At 40.8% G+C, this 19,356-nt stretch overlaps 2 protein-coding genes across 2 annotated transcripts; both read left to right on the forward strand.

Moving 5' to 3' along the window:
- LOC104992132 (olfactory receptor 2A1/2A42-like) lies at positions 1–933 on the forward strand. The gene has a single exon (XM_010844880.1). It carries the CDS (start codon positions 1–3, stop codon positions 931–933), a length of 933 nt encoding a protein of 310 aa, XP_010843182.1.
- A 16,944-nt stretch (positions 934–17,877) lies between these two features.
- LOC104992133 (olfactory receptor 2A1/2A42-like) lies at positions 17,878–18,816 on the forward strand. Its single transcript, XM_010844881.1, has one exon. The coding sequence runs from the start codon at positions 17,878–17,880 to the stop codon at positions 18,814–18,816; it is 939 nt and encodes a 312-aa protein (XP_010843183.1).
- Positions 18,817–19,356: the final 540 nt, after the last annotated feature.

The following is a 19,356-nucleotide window of genomic DNA, read 5'->3' on the forward strand; positions in this document are numbered from 1 at the left end:
ATGGAGAAAAATCAGATGATGGTTACAGAGTTCATCCTACTAGGATTTTGTCTTGGTCCAAGGATCCACTTATTCCCTTTTGGGCTCTTCTCCCTGTTCTATATCCTCACCTTGCTGGGGAACGGAGTCATCCTGGGGCTCATCTCACTGGACCCCAGACTGCACACCCCCATGTACTTCTTCCTCTCACACCTGGCCATCGCTGACATGGCCTACGCCTGCAGCATGGTGCCCCAGATGCTGGTCAACCTCCTGAGTCCAGCCAAGCCCATCTCCTTTGCTGGCTGCATCACACAGACCTTTCTCTTTTTGAGTTTCCCTCATACCGAATGTCTGCTCCTGGTGGTGATGTCCTATGATTGGTGTGTGGCCATCTGCCACCCACTCCGGTATTCTGTCATTGTGAGCTGGAGAGTCGGCATCAGCCTGGTGGGGACTTCCTGGGCATGTGGCTCCCTCCTGGCCCTGGTCCACATGGGTCTTGTCCTGAGGCTGCCCTACTGTGGGCCTCATGAAATCAACTACTTCTTCTGTGAAATCCTGTCTGTCCTCAAGCTGGCCTGTGCTGACACTAAGCTCAACCAACTTGTCATTTTTGCTGCTTCTGTGTTTGTCTTCGTCGGGCCCCTCTGCCTGCTGCTGGGCTCCTATGCGTGCATACTGGCCGCTATCCTGAGGATCCAGTCAGCTGAGGGCTGCAGGAAGGCCTTCTCCACTTGTGCCTCCCACCTCTGCATGGTTGGGCTGTTCTTTGGCAGTGCCATCATCATGTCCATGGCCCCCAAGTCCCTCCACCCTAAGAAGCAGCAGAAGAACCTTTTTCTGTTTTATAGTCTTCTCAACCCCATGATGAACCTGCTGATCTACAGCCTTAGGAACAAAGAGGTCAAGGGTGCCCTGAGGAGAGCACTGTTCAAGGAGAGTCATTTCTAACTGGTTACATTTGAATCCAAAAAAGTTCTCTGCTCTCTTATGTACGCCTTGATGACACAAGAATAAGGCTTCTTTCTTCCTTTGAAGGAAAATTTTTAGCTATACTGCATTCATTGATTTTTCTTTCAGATGTGATTTTATTGTTATTGTTAAGTCACTAAGCATGTTCCGTGAATTCCATGAACTGCACTCCAGGCTTCCCTGTCTTTCATTATCTCCCAGAGTTTGCTCAAACTCATATTCATTGAGTCAGTGATGCTATCCCACCATCTCATCTCTGTCCCCCACTTCTCCTGTCCTCAGTCTTTACCAGCATCAGAGTCTTCAAATGAGTCAGCTCTTCACATCAGGTGGCCAAAGTATTGGAGTTTCAACTTCAGCATCAGTGCTTCCAGTCAATATTCAAGGTTGATTTCCTTTGGGATTTAGTGGTTTGATCTCCTTGCAGTCCAAGGGACTCTCCAGAGTTTTATCTAGTTACACACTTCAAAAATATCAGTTCTTTGGCAGTCACCCTTCTTTATGGTTCAACTTTCATATCAGTACATGACTACTGGAAAACCCATAGCTTGGATTATACTATGATTTTTGGTTTGATTGCTCTGAATTTAATATTTCTGAAATTAACATTTATTTAAATTGATTTCCTGAGTCTACACAGTTGAATACATTCTTTATGCTTTCCTGCCCAATTGTATAGGTCACAAGATTTGAAAGAAAATAGGAGGTTATAAAGGGAAGTGATCTTCAAAAGCCTAGAAGCACACTTGTCCACTCTCAAAAACTGCACTCCCCCTGCTCAAGAGTAAGTCAGAGATGTCTAGCTAGTTCTGCTCCATAATGCTGAAAAATCTCATATGAAAATTGTTGAGTCATATTAGGGAGCAGGCTGATTAAAGGAACATAATTAATACCAAGTATTTTGGAGATCCAAACCAGTCAATCCAAAAGGAATTGGACTGCAAGGAGATCCAACTAGTCAATCCTAAAGGAAATCAGCCCTGAATATTCATTGGAAGGACTGATGCTGAAGCTAAAACTCCAATACTTTGGCTACCTGATGTGAAGAACTGACTCCTTGGGAAAGACCCTGATGCTGGGAAAGATTGAAGGCAGGAGAAAGGGACAACAGAGGATGAGATGGTTGGATCGCATCACCTACATGATGGACATGAGTTTGAGCAAGCTCTGGGAGTTAGTGATGGACAGGGAAGCCTGGTGTGCTGCAGTCCATGGGGTCACAAAGAGTCAAACACGACTGAGCGACTAAACTGAACTGAACTGATTTTGGAGAAAGCAGGGAAGATAAAGGAAAAGCTTGCGATGGGGTGGAAATAGTATGTTGTTTATAGCTTTGGGGGTAAACTGATTAGCTCATGGCTACTAAAAGAATAAAACTAGGTGGAAAATGGGTACAAACAAATATTTTCTGTTGTTTTTTAGATTCCCAGAAAATTTTGTGTGTTGAATGTAAGTTATGTAGATGTACAGACTGTCTCTGTATATTATTTTCTAGTGTCTTTTCAACAGTAATTTCATAGGAAATTTTACCTGATAGTATAAGTGGCTAGTATGGTATGACTGGCTCTTCTGCCTTGTGGTAATTAATTCTGCTTTACAAACCCAGTGGTCAGAGTTGAGTCCCATATGTTTGACATAATTTTTTCAGGGTGTTACTTTTACATCCACTTTATAACTTGCCCTGAGACAAGGGTGGCCACTTTCCTCCAGACTCTTCCTCAATTTCACAGTAACAGTGAACAGGAGGGTTGTTCAGTAGAATAAGGGTGTGTCCTCATTTGGGGTTTAGTAACTTCTCAACCCTACTCTTAATCACTGTGAGTGGGCAACAGTGCTTACTGAATGTAGAAACAAAATGGGTTTTTACAATAAGAGTTAAGGTTTGAATTAATCACTCAGTGCTGTACACTTCATACTTATATCGATCCTTTACATGGATCATCTCGTTCAGTCATCATAACATATTCCAGAAGAGGGTCCTATTATTGGTCTATTTTATGTATGCATGTACCAGAAAAACAGTGCCAGACTTTAACCTGGACAGTCTGACTCCCAAGCCTTGTGTACTTAACCATAACAATGTCATAGGTCAATATCATTGTAATTCAATAAAGAAGAAGTCTAAGATATCTCAAGGAAGAATATGTTAACTGAAGAAGTATCTCTGCACTGTCTCACATATGCAAAGTGAGCTACTCTTTGCTCTCCAATGCCTGGAAGATCAGAGACCGTTTATGAGAGGTCGGTTGTTCTGGACAGTAAAACCTATGGACAGAGTTGCAAAAGGTATTGCACTTCTAGAGGAATAAAAACTATGAAGAAGGTAAGAATTAAGTCTACTCTCACTGAGATTGGGGATTTAGCTCAGCTAAGATCAAAAGCTGTTGTTCAAGCTGGTTTTAGAAGAGGCAGAGGAACCAGAGATCAAATTGCAAACATCCGCTGGATCATGGAAAAAGCAAGAGAGTTCCAGAAAAACATCTATTTCTGCTTTATTGAATATGCCAAAGCCTCTGACTGTGTGGATCACAATAAACTGTGGAAAATTCTGAAAGAGATGGAAATACCAGACCACCTGACCTGCCTCTTGAGAAACCTATAAGCAGGTCAGGAAGCCACAGCTAGAACTGGACATGGAACAACAGACTGGTTCCAAATAGGAAAAGGAGTACGTCAAGGCTGTATATTGTCATGCTGCTTATGCAACTTCTATGCAGAGTACATCATGAGAAATGCTGGACTGGAAGAAACACAAGCTGGAATCAAGATTGCCAGGAGAAATATCAATAACCTCAGATATGCAGATGACACCACCCTTATGGCAGAAAGTGAAGAGGAACTCAAAAGCCTCTTGATGAAAGTGAAAGAGGAGAGTGAAAAAGTTGGCTTAAAGCTTAACATTCAGAAAACTAAGATCATGGCATCTGGTCCTATCACTTCAAGGGAAATAGATAGGGAAACAGTGGAAACAGTGTCAGACTTTATCTTTTTGGGCTTCAAAATCACTGCAGATGGTGACTGCAGCCATGAAATTAAAAGACCCTTACTCCTTGGAAGAAAAGTTATGACCAACCTAGATAGCATATTGAAAAGCAGAAACATTACTTTGCCAACAAAGGTCCGTCTAGTCAAGGCTATGGTTTTTCCAGTGGTCATGTATGGATGTGAGAGTTGGACTGTGAAGAAAGCTGAGCACCAAAGAATTGATGCTTTTGAATTGTGGTGTTGGAGAAGACTCTTGAGAGTCCCTTGGACTGCAAGGAGATCCAACCAGTCCATTCTGAAGGAGATCAGCCCTGGGTGTTCTTTGGAAGGAATGATGCTAAAGCTGAAACTCCAGTACTTTGGCCACCTCATACCAAGAGTTTACTCATTGGAAAAGACTCTGATGCTGGGAGGGATTAGGGGCAGGAGGAGAAGGGAACGACAGAGGATGAGATGGCTGGATGGCATCACCAACTCGATGGACGTGAGTCTGAGTGAACTCCGGGAGATGGTGACAGACAGGGAGGCCTGGCATGCTGCAATTCATGGAGTCGCAAAGAGTCAGACACGACTGAGTGACTGAACTAAACTGAAGATCAAAAGTCATCACAAAGACATCAACACCCTCTGTCTTTCTCTCTCTCTATCTCTATCTCTGATTTTGTCTCTCTGTTTCTCTCACTACAGGCCAGGCACTGCACTTTACAAGAATTATTTCATTTCATCCTCAAAATAGCCCTTTGAGGCAAGAGACAATCCCCATTTTACACATAAGGAAATGGAGGCAGAGGGACTGAGTAACTCACCCAGTTCACAGCGAATGACAATCCAGTTCAGGATTGTACTAAGGCAGTCTGATTCTTGACCCTATAATCATTACCACTGGGTAATGGCCTCTTTAGAGCATACCTATGGGAGAAGGCAATGGCACCCCACTCCAGTACTCTTGCCTGGAAAACCCCATGGACGGAGGAGTCATGTCTGACTCAGCGACTTCACTTTCACTTTTCACTTTCATGCATTGGAGAAGGAAATGGCAACCTACTCCAGTGTTCTTACCTGGAGAATCCCAGGGACAGGGGAGCCTGTTGGGCTGCCGTTTATGGGGTCGCACAGAGTCAGACATGACTGACACGACTTAGCAGCAGCATGGGTAAAAATCAGGGAAATCGAGAGGCTGAATCAAAGCAAGTGACTCAAACCAGTGAGGGCACTGGGCTTTCGAAAGAAAGGACTTACATTTGCTAGAGATAGCAGCTTGACTCCAAAGTGAGATGTGAACAGTGGGTGTAGTAACAAGGAAGAACTGTGGCTCAGAGGGTCACAGAAGGGTCAGAGAAGGAGGCGGTTCTCTGGAAATGAGCTGATAAGTGAAAGAGAACCAGTGCAAGAGAAGACTGATGCCACAGTTTCTCACTGGTTCCTCACCAGCAGAGGACAGGCAGAATGGATGTTTGATAGTATTTTGTCTAAAAAGAGCCTTTTCCCAAGACAAAGGAATCCAGATTTCATTTGTGGCATTCCCAGTGGTTAAAAGGGTGGTATTTACAGAACCTTGCTCAGGTAGGTATCACGTTTCACCTGTAAGATGAAGAGCTCCCCAAGGGCAGGAACTGGACTCTGCTTATCACTTTTCACCAACACTAGCACACTGCCTAGCACAGAGTGAGTACTCTACAATTGCCGTTCATGTGAATTTATAAGCCTTATCAGTTAACGATTTACACATAATTTTCAGTGTTAAACTATCTTCTCATTTTTTTTTACATTTTAAAATTGTTCTTATTTGCAGAACATAGTATGTAGAAAATAATTATAGCTAAAATGTATTTAGTACTGCCTGTGTCCCAAACACTATATTAAAATCTTTAGATAGTAATCATCACATCAAATTGTGAAGTAAGTACTAAGTGTATCTCAGTTATAAAAATTGAAGTTTAGAGAGTCAACACATTCATTGTCACTAAAAATCAAAAAGTGAAATCAGAATTCAAATTGAGTCAATCCAATCTAGAGGAGGGGCACAGTGGTAAAGAATCTGCCTGCCAAGGCAGGAGATGCAAGTTCGATACCTGGGTTGGGAAGACCTCCTGGAGAAGGAAATGGCAACCCACTCCAGTCTTCTTGCCTGGAGAATCCCATGGGCAGATGAGCCTGGTGGGCTACAGTCCAGGAATTTTCAAAGTGTTGGACATGACTGAGCAACTGAGCACACACAATCTAGAGTAATTGCAAACCATTCTTTTGTAAGGGACCTTCTGATATTTACATCTTCAATGGCTTTACCAGTCCTGTTCTATAGTAGACACTCAGTAAATGACTAAATAAAATATGATCATTTAGTCAAAACTCCTATCCAAAAAAGGTAAGTACCTCCATAAAACATGTGACTTAAATATGGCAACCATTAATCTTTCAAAGTTAGACATCTTACTGACCATTAAATAATTTTAGTTCCATATTCACTTTGTTCTTGCAAAAGTTTCTTATGGGAAGAATATTAATAATTACATCCCATTTGCCAGTGATTCAGGGCTATTGCCAATATATTAAGATAGCCTAATTTAAAAAGAGCTGTGTATATTCATTTCTATCACATAGAACAAAGGTTATGTCCCTTTCAAAAAGAGCACGCCAAATAGCTAAACCAGGATGGTGCTTGTACTAGCACAGTAGATACATAGAATGTGTTAACCCTTCTGTGTCTTGTGTGATATGGTGAAGAATTAGGGGCTATAACTACTGCAGGTGATAGGGATGGGATGTGGGGTGGAAACAAGTTCAGAAGCCACTAGAAATTGGAAAGCCTCGGTGTCCTTGGCATATCACATGGGCACTGCCAACTACTGACCAATAGGACACTGTTCATTGCTAGGTATACGGATTTGTGCTTCTCTGGTGTCAATGTTGATACAAGTCATCTGTTGTGGTTCAGTTGCTCAGTCATGTCCAACACTTTGTGACCCTATGGAGTGCAGCATGCCAGGCTTCCTTGTCCTTCACCATCTCCCAGAGCTTGCTCACTCATGTCCATTAAGTTGGTAATGTCATCCAACCATCTCATCCTCTGTTGTCCCCTTCTCCTCCTACCTTCAGTCTTTCCCAACATCAGCATCTTTTCAAATGAGTCAGTTCTTCACATCAGGTGGCCAAAGTATTGGAACTTCAGCTTCAGCATCAGTCCTTCCAATGAATATTCAGAGTTGATTTCCTTTGGAATTGACCGGTTGGATCTCTCCGAAGTCCAAGGGACTGTCAAGAATCTTCTCCAACACCACAGTTAAAAAGCATCAGTTCTTCGGTGCTCAGCCTTCTTTACGGTTGAACTCTTACATCAGTACCTGACTACTAGAAAAACCATAACTTTGACTAGACAGACCTTTTCCAGCAAAATATTTCTCTTTTTGAATATGATGTATAGGTTTGTCATAGCTTTTCTTCCAAGGAGAAAACCTCTTTTAATTTCATGGCTACAGTCAGCATACACCATGATTTTGGAACCCAAGTATATAAAGCCTGTCACTGTTTCCATTGTTTCCCCATCTATTGCCATGAAATTATGGGACTGGATGGCATGGACTTAGTTATTTGAAAGTTGAGTTTTAAGCCAGCTTTTTCACTCTCTTCATCAAGAGGCTCTTTAGTTCCTCTTTGCTTTCTGCCATAAGGTTGGTGCCATCTGCATATCTGAGGTTACTCATGTTTCTCCCTGCAATTTTGATTCCAGTTTGTGCTTCATCCAGCCCAGCATTTTGAATGATGTACCCTACATATAAGTTAAATATACAGCCTTGACATATACTCCTTGACAAGAAGTCTGAGCATCTTGAATAAATACTGGTTCTGATTCAGCAGGTGTGAATGTGATGGGCAGAGATTGCATTTCTGACAACCTCTCCTATCTTGCTGATGGTGCTGATCTACAGACCACTTTGAATATTTATGATATGGAGAAGCTTTGGTAAATCTATGGTTCCTAGGAGGAAGAGGGAGAAAAATGAAAGAAGAGATTGAAGATGGTCTCACAGGATGTTATGGTTGTGGTGCTTTAGCACAGATTACAGGGAAGACATCATTTGCCTTGCTTTCTTGATGAACTTTAACGAGAGCTCTGGGCTCACTTTGGTCTAGTTCATTTGTTTTAGTTTTTGCTTGTTCTCTGTTGTTTGTTTTTAATTTGGTAACCGTTTTAGGCCAGGGAGCAAGGTGCATCGTTGAGCATAATCTGGTTTAGTCCTCAGAGACCTGACTCACAGCCAGGACATCTAGCTTCTTATGCCGATTCTACCAGGCCACTGTGTGCCTTTCAGAAAGTCACTTAATTGCCATGGACATCGGTTTCCCACTGTAAGATGAAATGTTGGACCAGATGACCTATAAGTTCCTCCCAGATCTCTAATTTTATGCCTTTCTGCTAGCTTTCTAGAATGTAGGGTGCTTATTTTTTCTTTTACATGAAAACAAAATAAAGTCAATTATCTTGAGAATTGAATAAATTTAATTCCTGAGCCTTACACATAGTAGAAGTTCAAAAGTAACCACCAACTTAAGAATACTAATACATATCTAAGAACTATGAATGGCATAATGTGTGGAGAATCAAGATATAAGATATTCCACATGAACTGTCCTCCCTAAGAAAAAAAAGGATTTTGATAGTCTGTTTACAAAGGATTAAAATATCATTTATTTGCAAAGCATCCCAGATCTCTAAGTCTGCTGATGTTGCATCACAAGTATTAATAGTTTGCATTTATTGAGTGCTTATTCCATGTCAAGTACTGTTCTATGAGGACACAGCCATTAATACCAATCTAATCTTCACAACAATTGCTGGAGGAAGGTTTTACTACTATATTCAGTTTATACTTTGAAAAGAATCAAGGCACAGAGAAGTTCAGTACCCCTCAGGGATCACATGGTTACTGAGTGGCAGAGTAGGACTCACCCAGATCCTCCAAAGGCAGTGACTGTGTCTGTAAAGTAAGAGGCTAGAGGATGCAGCCATGTGCTGGCAGTTACACCCCAGAGACAACTGCATAAGGAAGAAACTCACACATCTTCTACAGAGCTGTCTTAGTTAAGGGAAGTGCTGTGCTGTGCTGTGCTGTACTTAGTCACTCAGCCGTGTCCAACTCTGCAACCCCACGGACTGTGGCCCACCAGGCTCTGTCTGTGGGGATTCTCTAGACAAGAATACTGGAGTGGGTTGCCATGCCCTCCTCCAGGGGATCTTCCCAACCCAGGTCTCCCATATTGCAGGTGGATTATTTACCATCTGAGCCTAAGGTAACACTAGCAGCTGACATTAAAAAAACAAAAACCTATCAACAGTCTTAGTAAATTCGGCCTCTTCCTTCTCTGTTGTGAAGGATCCCAAACAAATTCTGTCCCTTTAATTCATGATTACTTAAGAAATATACTTCGGAGCATTGTCATTTTCATTCTTTGCCATCCGTTTCTGTCACAGTCCCGAAGATACATTCACTGGTGTCTTGGGTAGTTTTCACAATTTAGTTCCTGCTCTTTTACAGATATACTTTGAAAGGCAATGGAATCCACCCATTTTATGCTGATCTTTATCTGTATGGTGTTCAAGTGAACTCTAAAATCGAATGCCAGCAGTATATTTATTGTAGGCATCAAATTATAAATGTATAAGCTTTATAAATCACATTATAAAATTATAAATGTCTAATGAAATCAATGCCCAATGCTAACAAATAATGTAAATGTTTTCATTTCACCTAATACTGACGGTGTTGTCTGTCTGCTGAGTTCTATCATACACTTACATCATTTTTACTCTCTTTAAAGAGTAAACACTATAAAGATAGTTACTACAGTTTAATTTTAACAGAATATAAACAATTTTGAGCTGTAGATATTTATCTTTATGTTCCTATCAGACTTTTAGAAGTTTTAATTTTTGTGAAAATCCCAAATCTTATATTTAATTACTGATTGTCTTACTTTTAAGTTTTATTTTTTATGAAAATATCCATTTATAACCAATATTTCTAAGTTTAGATATATTTCTCTAAACTGTTCTTTACACAAGTTTCTAGTTTACTACTTGTTCATGAAAGACGTTCCTGATTTCTACATGCTGACATATAGTGTAAACATTTGAGAGCATATCCATGTCAAATAAGATATGACCAATCTCACTGTATTATTAATAGGTTCTTTTGTATACATTTATCTGGGCTTCCCTGGTGGTTCAGTTGGTAAAGAATCTGCCTGCAATGCGGGAGACCTGGGTTTGATTCCTGGGTTGTGAAGATTCCTTAGAGGAGGGCATTGCAACCCACTCCAGTATTCTTGCCTGGAGAATCCCATGGACAGAGGAGCCTGGCAGGCTACATATAGTCTATGGGGTCGCAAAGAGTCTGACACGACTGAGCAACTAAGCATACACATTTATGTCTTGTATTTGTTCATATTTCACTCTGACCACTTTTAAAAGCTGTCCACAGGTTAAAAGTTGTATCAACTTAACATGTAATAGAAAATACTGTATTTTGAAGTGATGTATTTCCAAAATTTTATAGTTCTAATTATTACTGAAAAGTTTTTGTTTTTATATCCTAAACTGACTTTTTATAAGTGATGTTTATGTGATGTTAAATATTGAAAGACATGTCCTAAAACATTATTTTCATGGAATTTAGCAGGATTTTTGTAGTTTACATTAGTTTTCCATTTTTCAGATGTTCTGCAGTTCACCTGGAGAAAGGAAAGGAGAAGTCAAGAAGAAAGTAATCTTAATATTTATGGGTTGCCTGCTATGTACCAACTTTATTATATAATCAGGAGCACTTACCCCATCCCTAAATAAATACATGGTTCTTCTCATAATGGACACACACCTGTGGAGCGCAGGTAAGCATGTTTTCAAAATGTGATAATCTGTGAAAGATTATGTTTATGCCTCACTCCCAGCAAGTCAGAGGTCACGCTATAAAAACTCATTCATTTGTAAATTTCACAATTGCTTGACATGAAATTCATAACCTTGAATGTCCAATATAAGACAAAAGGACAAATAAACATGAGGATACCTTAGGCAACAGTTGTCTCCACGCTCCTGGAAGAGGTGATGGTTTCTGGAGAAAGCCCAAGTCCTCCCCCTTCTCCTGAAGGAGAAGACTCTTCAGCACCTCTTCAGAGCAGAGACTAGAGAGTAATTCCAGTGGTCAACCTACTTTGATGGTTTGTGTCTTAGAAAATCCTTCCCTAGGCAGTGTCTAATAAGCTCCCCGGGACACCTTGCCTCTTTGGACCTCCTAATCCATTTCCTGCCTCTATAAGCAAATCTCAGCAGCATCTACACATCTTGAGTTGTTACTTGGAATCAGCTGCTTTTTTCAGGGTGCTTTCTGCTCACCTCTGCTAACACAAGGGACCCAGATAACACTGGGGAGAAGAGAAACTATACAACTTAATGCCAGGAGCTTATTCGATGTCTTACTGGTTCAGGTTCCTTATGGGTTCAGCTGAACCATCTGGAGATTTGAGAACCACAGCAGTGCTGGGATTCATGAAATCCAAATAATGCCAAGTATTCAGGGACTGTAAGGAGTGCTGTTTTCTCAGGGGTGTGCCCTGGGCTGTCTGTGTTTCCTAATCTTGTCCTGCTGGGGACGAGAAGGGAAAGAGAAAAGGAGAGTTGCTCTGTCCCCCTCCCCAGTGGAGGTGGTCATGCGCTACATGTCACAGCCACCCCTTCCAGTGAACCCTCAAGAGCTATAGCCAGGTTGAGCCCATCAGAGAATAAACCTCCTTTCTGAGGATCTGGTCCCATTTCCAATCTGGAACAGAGGTGAGGGCTCCACAGCTCCCATAGAAGCTCGCCAAGGCAGGACCCCATCCAGCCTTCAGGTGCTTTTCTCTCCTGAGACCTTGAGTCCAAATATGGGTGTGAACCAGGTTGCTGTATTTTATTTTACCATCAATTCCTCTTGTACATGTGTAACATCTAGTATTTTGGTTTTGTTTTTTAATCTGATTTTTATTTTATATTAGTGTATAGTTGATTTACAATTTGTGTTCGTTTTAGGTGTACAGCAATGTGATTCAGTTATACATATATCTATTCTTTTTCAGATTCATTTCCCATATAGGTTATTACAAAATATTGAGTAGAATCCCCTGTGCTATACAGCAGGTCCTTGTTGGTTATCTGTTTTATATACAGTAATGTGTATATGTTAATACCAAATTCTTAACTCTCACTTTTATACTGCTCTTCTTTTTAAGCACAGATAAGGAAATTCAGTCTTCTATAAATATGGGCTAATAATTATTCTTCTATAAATATGGGCTAATAATTATTCTGCTGTGGGGATAGTTTGATGAAAAATTAATGCTAACTTTTTAACATATTCCTCACAAATAATGCAAGTATATATTTAATTCAGTTAATTTCATTCTATACAGTGGATAAGTAGCTGTATGAAACCTATAACTTCGCTAGAAGTTGCAAACCTCTGATGCTAGATAAAAGAATAAGAAAATCCTGGGTGTTGGATTTAGGTTAAATATATGGAATAATTTTTATAAACAGAGATTTTTCTAGGATATATTAGGGTGTGATCTTTCATTTCAGGGAAACTGACCTTACTTCAGTCTTTATGTTTATGTCTCATCAATAGAACCACAATATATAATCTATGAAGCCCATACATATCTCATCCATTACCCATAACTTGGAGAACAGTGTCAGGCACACAGAAAACACTTTATGTATTAGACTTTCCCAAATCTAGAGTGTACATGAATGAAAGTGAATGTGTGTGTGTGTGTGGTTGTGTGTGTATGTGTATATGTGTGGTTGAGGAAAATGCAGAAAAGCAAGAGTTGCTACTTAAAGGATAATCTCTTTAGTTTTTAATGGAATTGTCAGGTTTAAGCCCTTTTTAATCCCCAATATCTCTTAAACTAATCATGTACTTTCCAAATAAAGACATTGAAGGTCAGAAGCCAAAACCTGCCTTACTGATCCCTCAACTGTATATTATCCACAAAAGGACATTGTTTACTTACACTATAATACAGTCACTGTTTAGTAGAAATATGCTTAATTTTTACCTCAGTTAATTCATTTAACTATTTAACGTGTATTACCCCAATTTTCACAACAACCTCATGTAATAGATACTGTCACTTTTCTTTCAAAAATTTTAATACTAGGGCTTGAGAGGTTAAGAACTCAGAATCATACAAGTAGTGAAATGCATGTCTGATCCTTAAATTTATGCTCTTTAATTACTACTCCATCTTGCTTTTCTATGATAAATGATCAATCCAGAGGTTAGAAAATCTGTAAGGATATAGCTGAACACCATCCACCAACTAGACACCTAGAGTCTACTTCATCCACAGCAAAATACACATTCTTCTCAAGCTCACATGTAACATTCACCAAGATAGAGCACATTTAGGGCCAAAAAATACACCTGAACAAATTTAAAAGAATAGAAATCACACAATGTCTGTTCTTAGATCAAAACAGAATTAAAATGGAAATCATTAACAGATTTAGCTGGAAAATCCCCCAAATATTTGGGGATTACACAATCACTTTCTAAATAACACATGGTTCAAGGAAGAAAGATCAACAGAAATGCTATAATATTTTGATCTAGAAAAGAATCAAAGAAGGGCTCTACTGAGTATGTTAACTGTAACAGATATTTCTTATAACTTGGAAGTAAGCATGCAGCACTTGGGTTGAACTGGGGGTTTGAAAATAGCTTTTGTTTTTAGGAATGCTCTGTGACTCACACCCACAACATTAGAAAAGAGTTTGTCAGCCCACCAGATCTTAAATTTTACTTTTTGAAACAGAGGCCCCATATAGTGCTGACAGGTTTGTTCATGTATAAAGAAATGATTCCAATCTTAGATATTTACTTTGAAACCACAGAGATCCTGGATAATGTATTAGTCATCAAACAATTTGCCAATTTTTAAATTGCTAACTTGTACATACATATCAGATGCATCATTATAGCATAAAATGATGCTTGAATGTTGTATTTGAAAATTGGAATTTCATTTCTTTCTTAGTCTCATCTTTCAGTTCTCATAATCTTTAGTAAACTAATCCATTTGAGTTCAGGTAAGAGACTTCTAATGCCATGTAGAATGAAAATAGGGCTTTCCTGATGGCTCAATTGGTAAAGAATCTGCCTGCAAGGCAGGAGACGCAGGTTCAACCCTTGGGTTGGGAAGATCCCCTGGAGAAAGAAATGGCAACCCACACCAGTATTCTTGCCTGGATATCCAATGAACAGAGGAGACTGGCAGGCTGTAGTACACAGGGTCATAAAGAGTTGGACACAGCTTAGTGACTAAACCACCACCAGCATAAAATATGAGGGAAAAAAGAAAGTAGAAGTGTTTTTCAGGTGTTCAATGCTTAAATATTTTGGAGATTCTACACTTGTTATTACCAAACTTTAGACAGCATTCTTTTTGGCCTTGGGAAGAATGTCCTTAATTTGGTATGATTATTCTCAATGCCAGAGGATGAGATGGTTGGATGGCATCACCAACTCCATGGACATGAGTTTGAGCAAGCTCTGGGAGTTGGTGATGGACAGGGAAGCCTGGCATGCTGCAGTCCATGGGATCACAAAGAGTTGGACATAACTGAGTGACTGAACTGAACTGATGCTTAGAAAAATTTAAGCAAGTCTGAAGTACCAGACCCAGTTCAAGGATGGTCCAAGCATTCAATATTTAGGCATTCATTCACTCATGTGTCTCATTCATTCATTTGTCCACTCAGTAAACGTTTGCTAAGTGCCAGAATTACAGAAATGGATACACCTGTTCTTTGTTCACAAGGGATGTGTTACAATCCAGTTGACAACTCTTCATAAAGAATTTTAATATAGTCAATAGGCCTCCTTCCTCCTGTCTCTGCCTTTAGGTTTCAAGGAGATTCCTACTTTGTAAGCAGTGTTTCTTTTTTCTTTATGTAATTAACTTGGAAGTTACAAAAGGAAATAAAAGAGGACTTTAAAAGGAGATTAAGCATTTTATAAGAGGTAGATTCAGATGTATTTTCACAGCTAAATGCTTTATTATGTTTTATGTATTTTCCAAATAAATTTAAAAGGTTGTCCTAGAACAATGATTTTTAATACAATCCTGAAAAAAATAAGCCTTCATCATGTGTTAGAAATTGGTAGTACAGTTGATTTAATTGTGTCTTGCTAATAACTTATTGATGTGTTAGTTGGTCAGTCGTGTCAGACTCTCTGCAACCCCATGGACTGTAGCCCACCAGGCCCCTTTTTCCGTGGGATTTTCCAGGCATAAATAACCCTGAATGGAATTATTTGTTATAACAAATTGGCAAGAACTTTGATTATCAGCATATCCTCTTTGTCAAAATGTCTGCATAAGAAGGCAAATCAATACCTCCTGGTTGGTTGGTGAGCATGGAATCAGGGTGGGAGGTGGGGAGGTGCTTAACTGGAGGTCTTACCAGTGAGAGTATTGATCCCTGATCACTGAAGCCATCTGAACTGTAGACACAGACCTGCTGCAGGACAGCACGCTCATCCCATCAGGCCAGACACCCCAGGACACTGCTGAAGATGTGCTGATAACCACTGGCCCATGGATCACTGCCTGCTTTATTCCTCAGTCTTTCCACAGACAAGGACCTCACACGATTGTTACATTTGGATTCCTGAGTCACAGTCAGATCCTCTCTTCCTTCTTCCATGAAAAACAGTGAAGTGAAAGTGTCAGCCGCTCAGTTGTGTCCTACTCTTTGCCACCCCATGGACTGTAGCTTACCAGCCTCCTCTGAAAATGGGATTTCTGAGGCAAGAATACTGGAGTGGGTTACCATTTCTGTTTCCAGGAGATCTTCCTGACCCAGGGACTGAACCCAGGTCTCTTGCATTGCATGCAGATTCTTTACCACACAGAGCCACCAGGGAAGCCCTTCCTCCATGAGATTGCATCAAAGCTCCTTGAGTGGAGTTTTTTGCATGCACTTAGAATTCTCCAGTTGTATGTCTACACAGTTCTCTTGTTTTCCTTCTCCAGTTCTCTCCATTCACGATGAGTGGACTTTACAAGTTTTATTCCTCTTTTTTCCGAGTTCCTCAGGGAGTATCTCATTATTGTCTCCGTTGGTATTAATGACTGGTATTAATTTATATTAATGACAACTAGACCAGGATATTATCAACAAAAGCATCTTTCTGTACATTAATCCTGGAGAAGCTGCTTCTTCCATAATAAGCAGGCCCAAGTTCAATAGATCAGCCTCAGGTCATATTTGCCTAGCCGTAAGGTGCTAACTAAATGTTTGCACCAGCAAAGATGTTATATTTGTACATGGTATTTTGCAGAAGCTGTAATCCAGGACTTAGGACAAATAAACATCACCAATTCACAGAAGCATCAAATACTGAACCACCAAATGAATGCTATACACATCTCTAAAATGACAAATTGACTAAATTACTTTTCAAAAACAATTGGCTATCTGTAAAGCAGATATCAGTTCTTGTGCTGCTGAAGTAGGACCAAGTTGATTTTTTAATGAATTGTCATGTCTTGTCTTTTTGAATTTCACATATGGTACGTGATGCAAATGCTAAACCATCACACAAACACTGAAGCCTACCACACACTGTTCCAGGTATGGCCTTTCCCACTTTTTCTATGACCTAGATTTTCTCTTTTAATAGGAGTAGAGTAGTAGGGTTACAGGTAGCACATGGGAAGCTACATCTTCAAGTGTTTCACCTGTGTCCGCACACACTCATCACAGCCTTCAAAGCAACATGTGAGTGCTGACTTTACGGTCATTTACACCCTTGCACAAAAGGTCTAGATTCACAATACACAAATGCCATGCAGCACTCCCAAACCCAATTCCTACAAATTGTAGAGGTTGTTATTCAAAACAGTTGTTTGGTAAATTAGTAACTATGATGGCATCAGTACATTCACAGCCAATGGTTGGTTTGATTTCATCACTCATTGTAACATACAGGTATTCACTAGAGTTCATGTGGAGCATATCCACTGATTCCTTCTTAGCAACTTAAACAATCACATTGTCATAAAAGTTGCCCTTTATCTTTTCGTTCCTCCTGTTATCATGTAAACTGCTCTACATCTAGAGAGCAAAGGTTGATTTGCTGAAGGCAACACAGTTGATATTTCTGTTGAGAAACTGGAATTACATTTCCTCTCTAGGACTACTCTAATTCTCATCTTTGGTGTTCTTCCTTTACTGATTACTTCTACATTCCAGAAATTCTCTTAGTAACAGATGTGCAGCTTAGCAACTTGTCGTCATTTAGGAATGTGCCTTAGTAACTTGACACATGCAGCTTCAGAATGATTCCTATGTCGTGGTTATTTTATCTTCTCTTTTGATTGGACATTCTTTCTGCCCATCACGCATCAGTGGCTCTAGGTAACCTATCATGGTGACACAATCCCTTTCTGGAAAACTGTATGTCAGGTTATATGATTAACTTAATGTATAACTTGGAGAAGGCAATGGCACCCCACTCCAGTACTCTTGCCTGGAAAATCCCATGGATGGAGGAGCCTAGTAGGCTGCAGTCCATGGGGTCGCTAAGAGTCAGACACGACTGAGCGACTTCACTTTCACTTTTCACTTTCATGCATTGGAGAAGGAAATGGCAACCCACTCCAGTGTTCTTGCCTGGAGAATCCCAGGGACGGGGGAGCCTGGTGGGCTGCCATCTATGGGGTCGCACAGAATCAGACATGACTGATGCGACTTAGCAGCAGCAGCAGCAGCAGCAGCAGCAGTCATCATCTTGAAATCATGTCCCTTAAAAACGCTATTCTTTGAAATAATGTCTAGAGGTTTTCAACAATTCTGTATCCTAAGTGATCCTGTTTTATAGTTTTCATAGTGAAATGGGAGAAAATCAGACAATAGTTACAGAGTTCATTCTACTGGCTCTTTGTCTTGGCCCAAGGATTCAGATGCTCCTCTTTCGGCTCTTCTCCCTGTTCTATGTCCTCACCCTGCTGGGGAATGGGGTCATCCTGGGGCTCACCTCACTGGACTGCAGACTGCACACCCCCATGTCCTTCTTCCTGTCACACCTGGCCATTGCTGACATGGCCTACGCCTGTAGCACAGTGCCCCACATGCTGCTCAACCTCCTGAGTTCAGCCAAGCCCATCTCCTTTGCTGGCTGCATTACACAGACCTTTCTCTTTGTGAGTTTCGCTCACACAAAGTGTCTGCTCCTGGGGGTGATGTCCTATGATCGGTGTGTGGCCATCTGCCACCCCCTCCAATATTCTGTCATTGTGAGCTGGAGAGTTGGCATCAGCCTGGTGGGGACTTCCTGGGCATGTGGCTCCCTCCTGGCCCTGGTCCATGCGGGTCTCGTCCTGAGGCTGCCCTTCTGTGGGCCTCATGAAATCAACCACTTCTGTGAAATCTTGTCTGTCCTCAAGCTGGCCTGTGCTGATACCGGGCTCAACCAACTTGTCCTCTTTGTTGCCTGCATGTTTGTCTTAGTCAGGCCCCTCTCCCTGCTGCTGGGCTCCTACACGCACATCCTGGCCACCATCCTGAGGATCCAGTCCGCTGAGGGCTACAGGAAGGCCTTGTCCACCTGCTCCTCCCACCTCTTTGTGGTCAGGCTCTTCTTTGGCAGTGCCATCGTTATGTCCATGGCCCCCAAGTCCCGCCACCCTGAGGAGCAGCAGAAGAGCCTTTCCCTGTTTCACAGTTTCTTCAACCCCATGCTGAACCCGCTCATCTACAGCCTGAGGAATGCAGAGGTCAAGGGTGCCCTGAGGAGAGTACTGTTCAAGGAGAGTCATTTCCTGTTGGAGTAACATTTGAATCACTGCCCCCGCCTGAAGAGTTTACTTGGAACTTCGGTACTGAGTATCTACCAAAGCTCATCACTCTGTGTCTCCGAGACTAAGTCATCCAGGACACTCTGTAAAGAACTCTCTTTTCCTCCCCATAAATTAGTTAGGTTTTGCTGCATTCATTATATTTAATTCTATCAACCGTATTTACTTTTTAATTTAACTACTTATTTACTTTTTCATTTAACTACTTGGTGAATTAAGATGATCCAGAGGGGGGAAAAATTATTTTATCCACTGCTAAGGAGCCCAAAAGGTTAAAATAGACACTCTACCTCGGACTCCACCGGGTGTGTGCAATAATAGCAGAACAACAGGCATTAGTGATATAACCACATTCATAACAATTTTTAAAAATACTGTTGCTACAGGCAGAGATGCAGAATCCATGAATAACTTTGTCCATTTTCATCCCACACTCAGATGTTTCCTCTCAATTGTAAATCCTCTTAGAAATAGTGTATTTTGTCACTCGTGTACGACTCTGCGATCCCACAGACT

This window comes from Bison bison, unplaced genomic scaffold (genome assembly GCF_000754665.1).
Source record: "Bison bison bison isolate TAMUID 2011002044 unplaced genomic scaffold, Bison_UMD1.0 scf7180017864211, whole genome shotgun sequence".
NCBI classification, from domain to species: domain Eukaryota; kingdom Metazoa; phylum Chordata; class Mammalia; order Artiodactyla; family Bovidae; genus Bison; species Bison bison.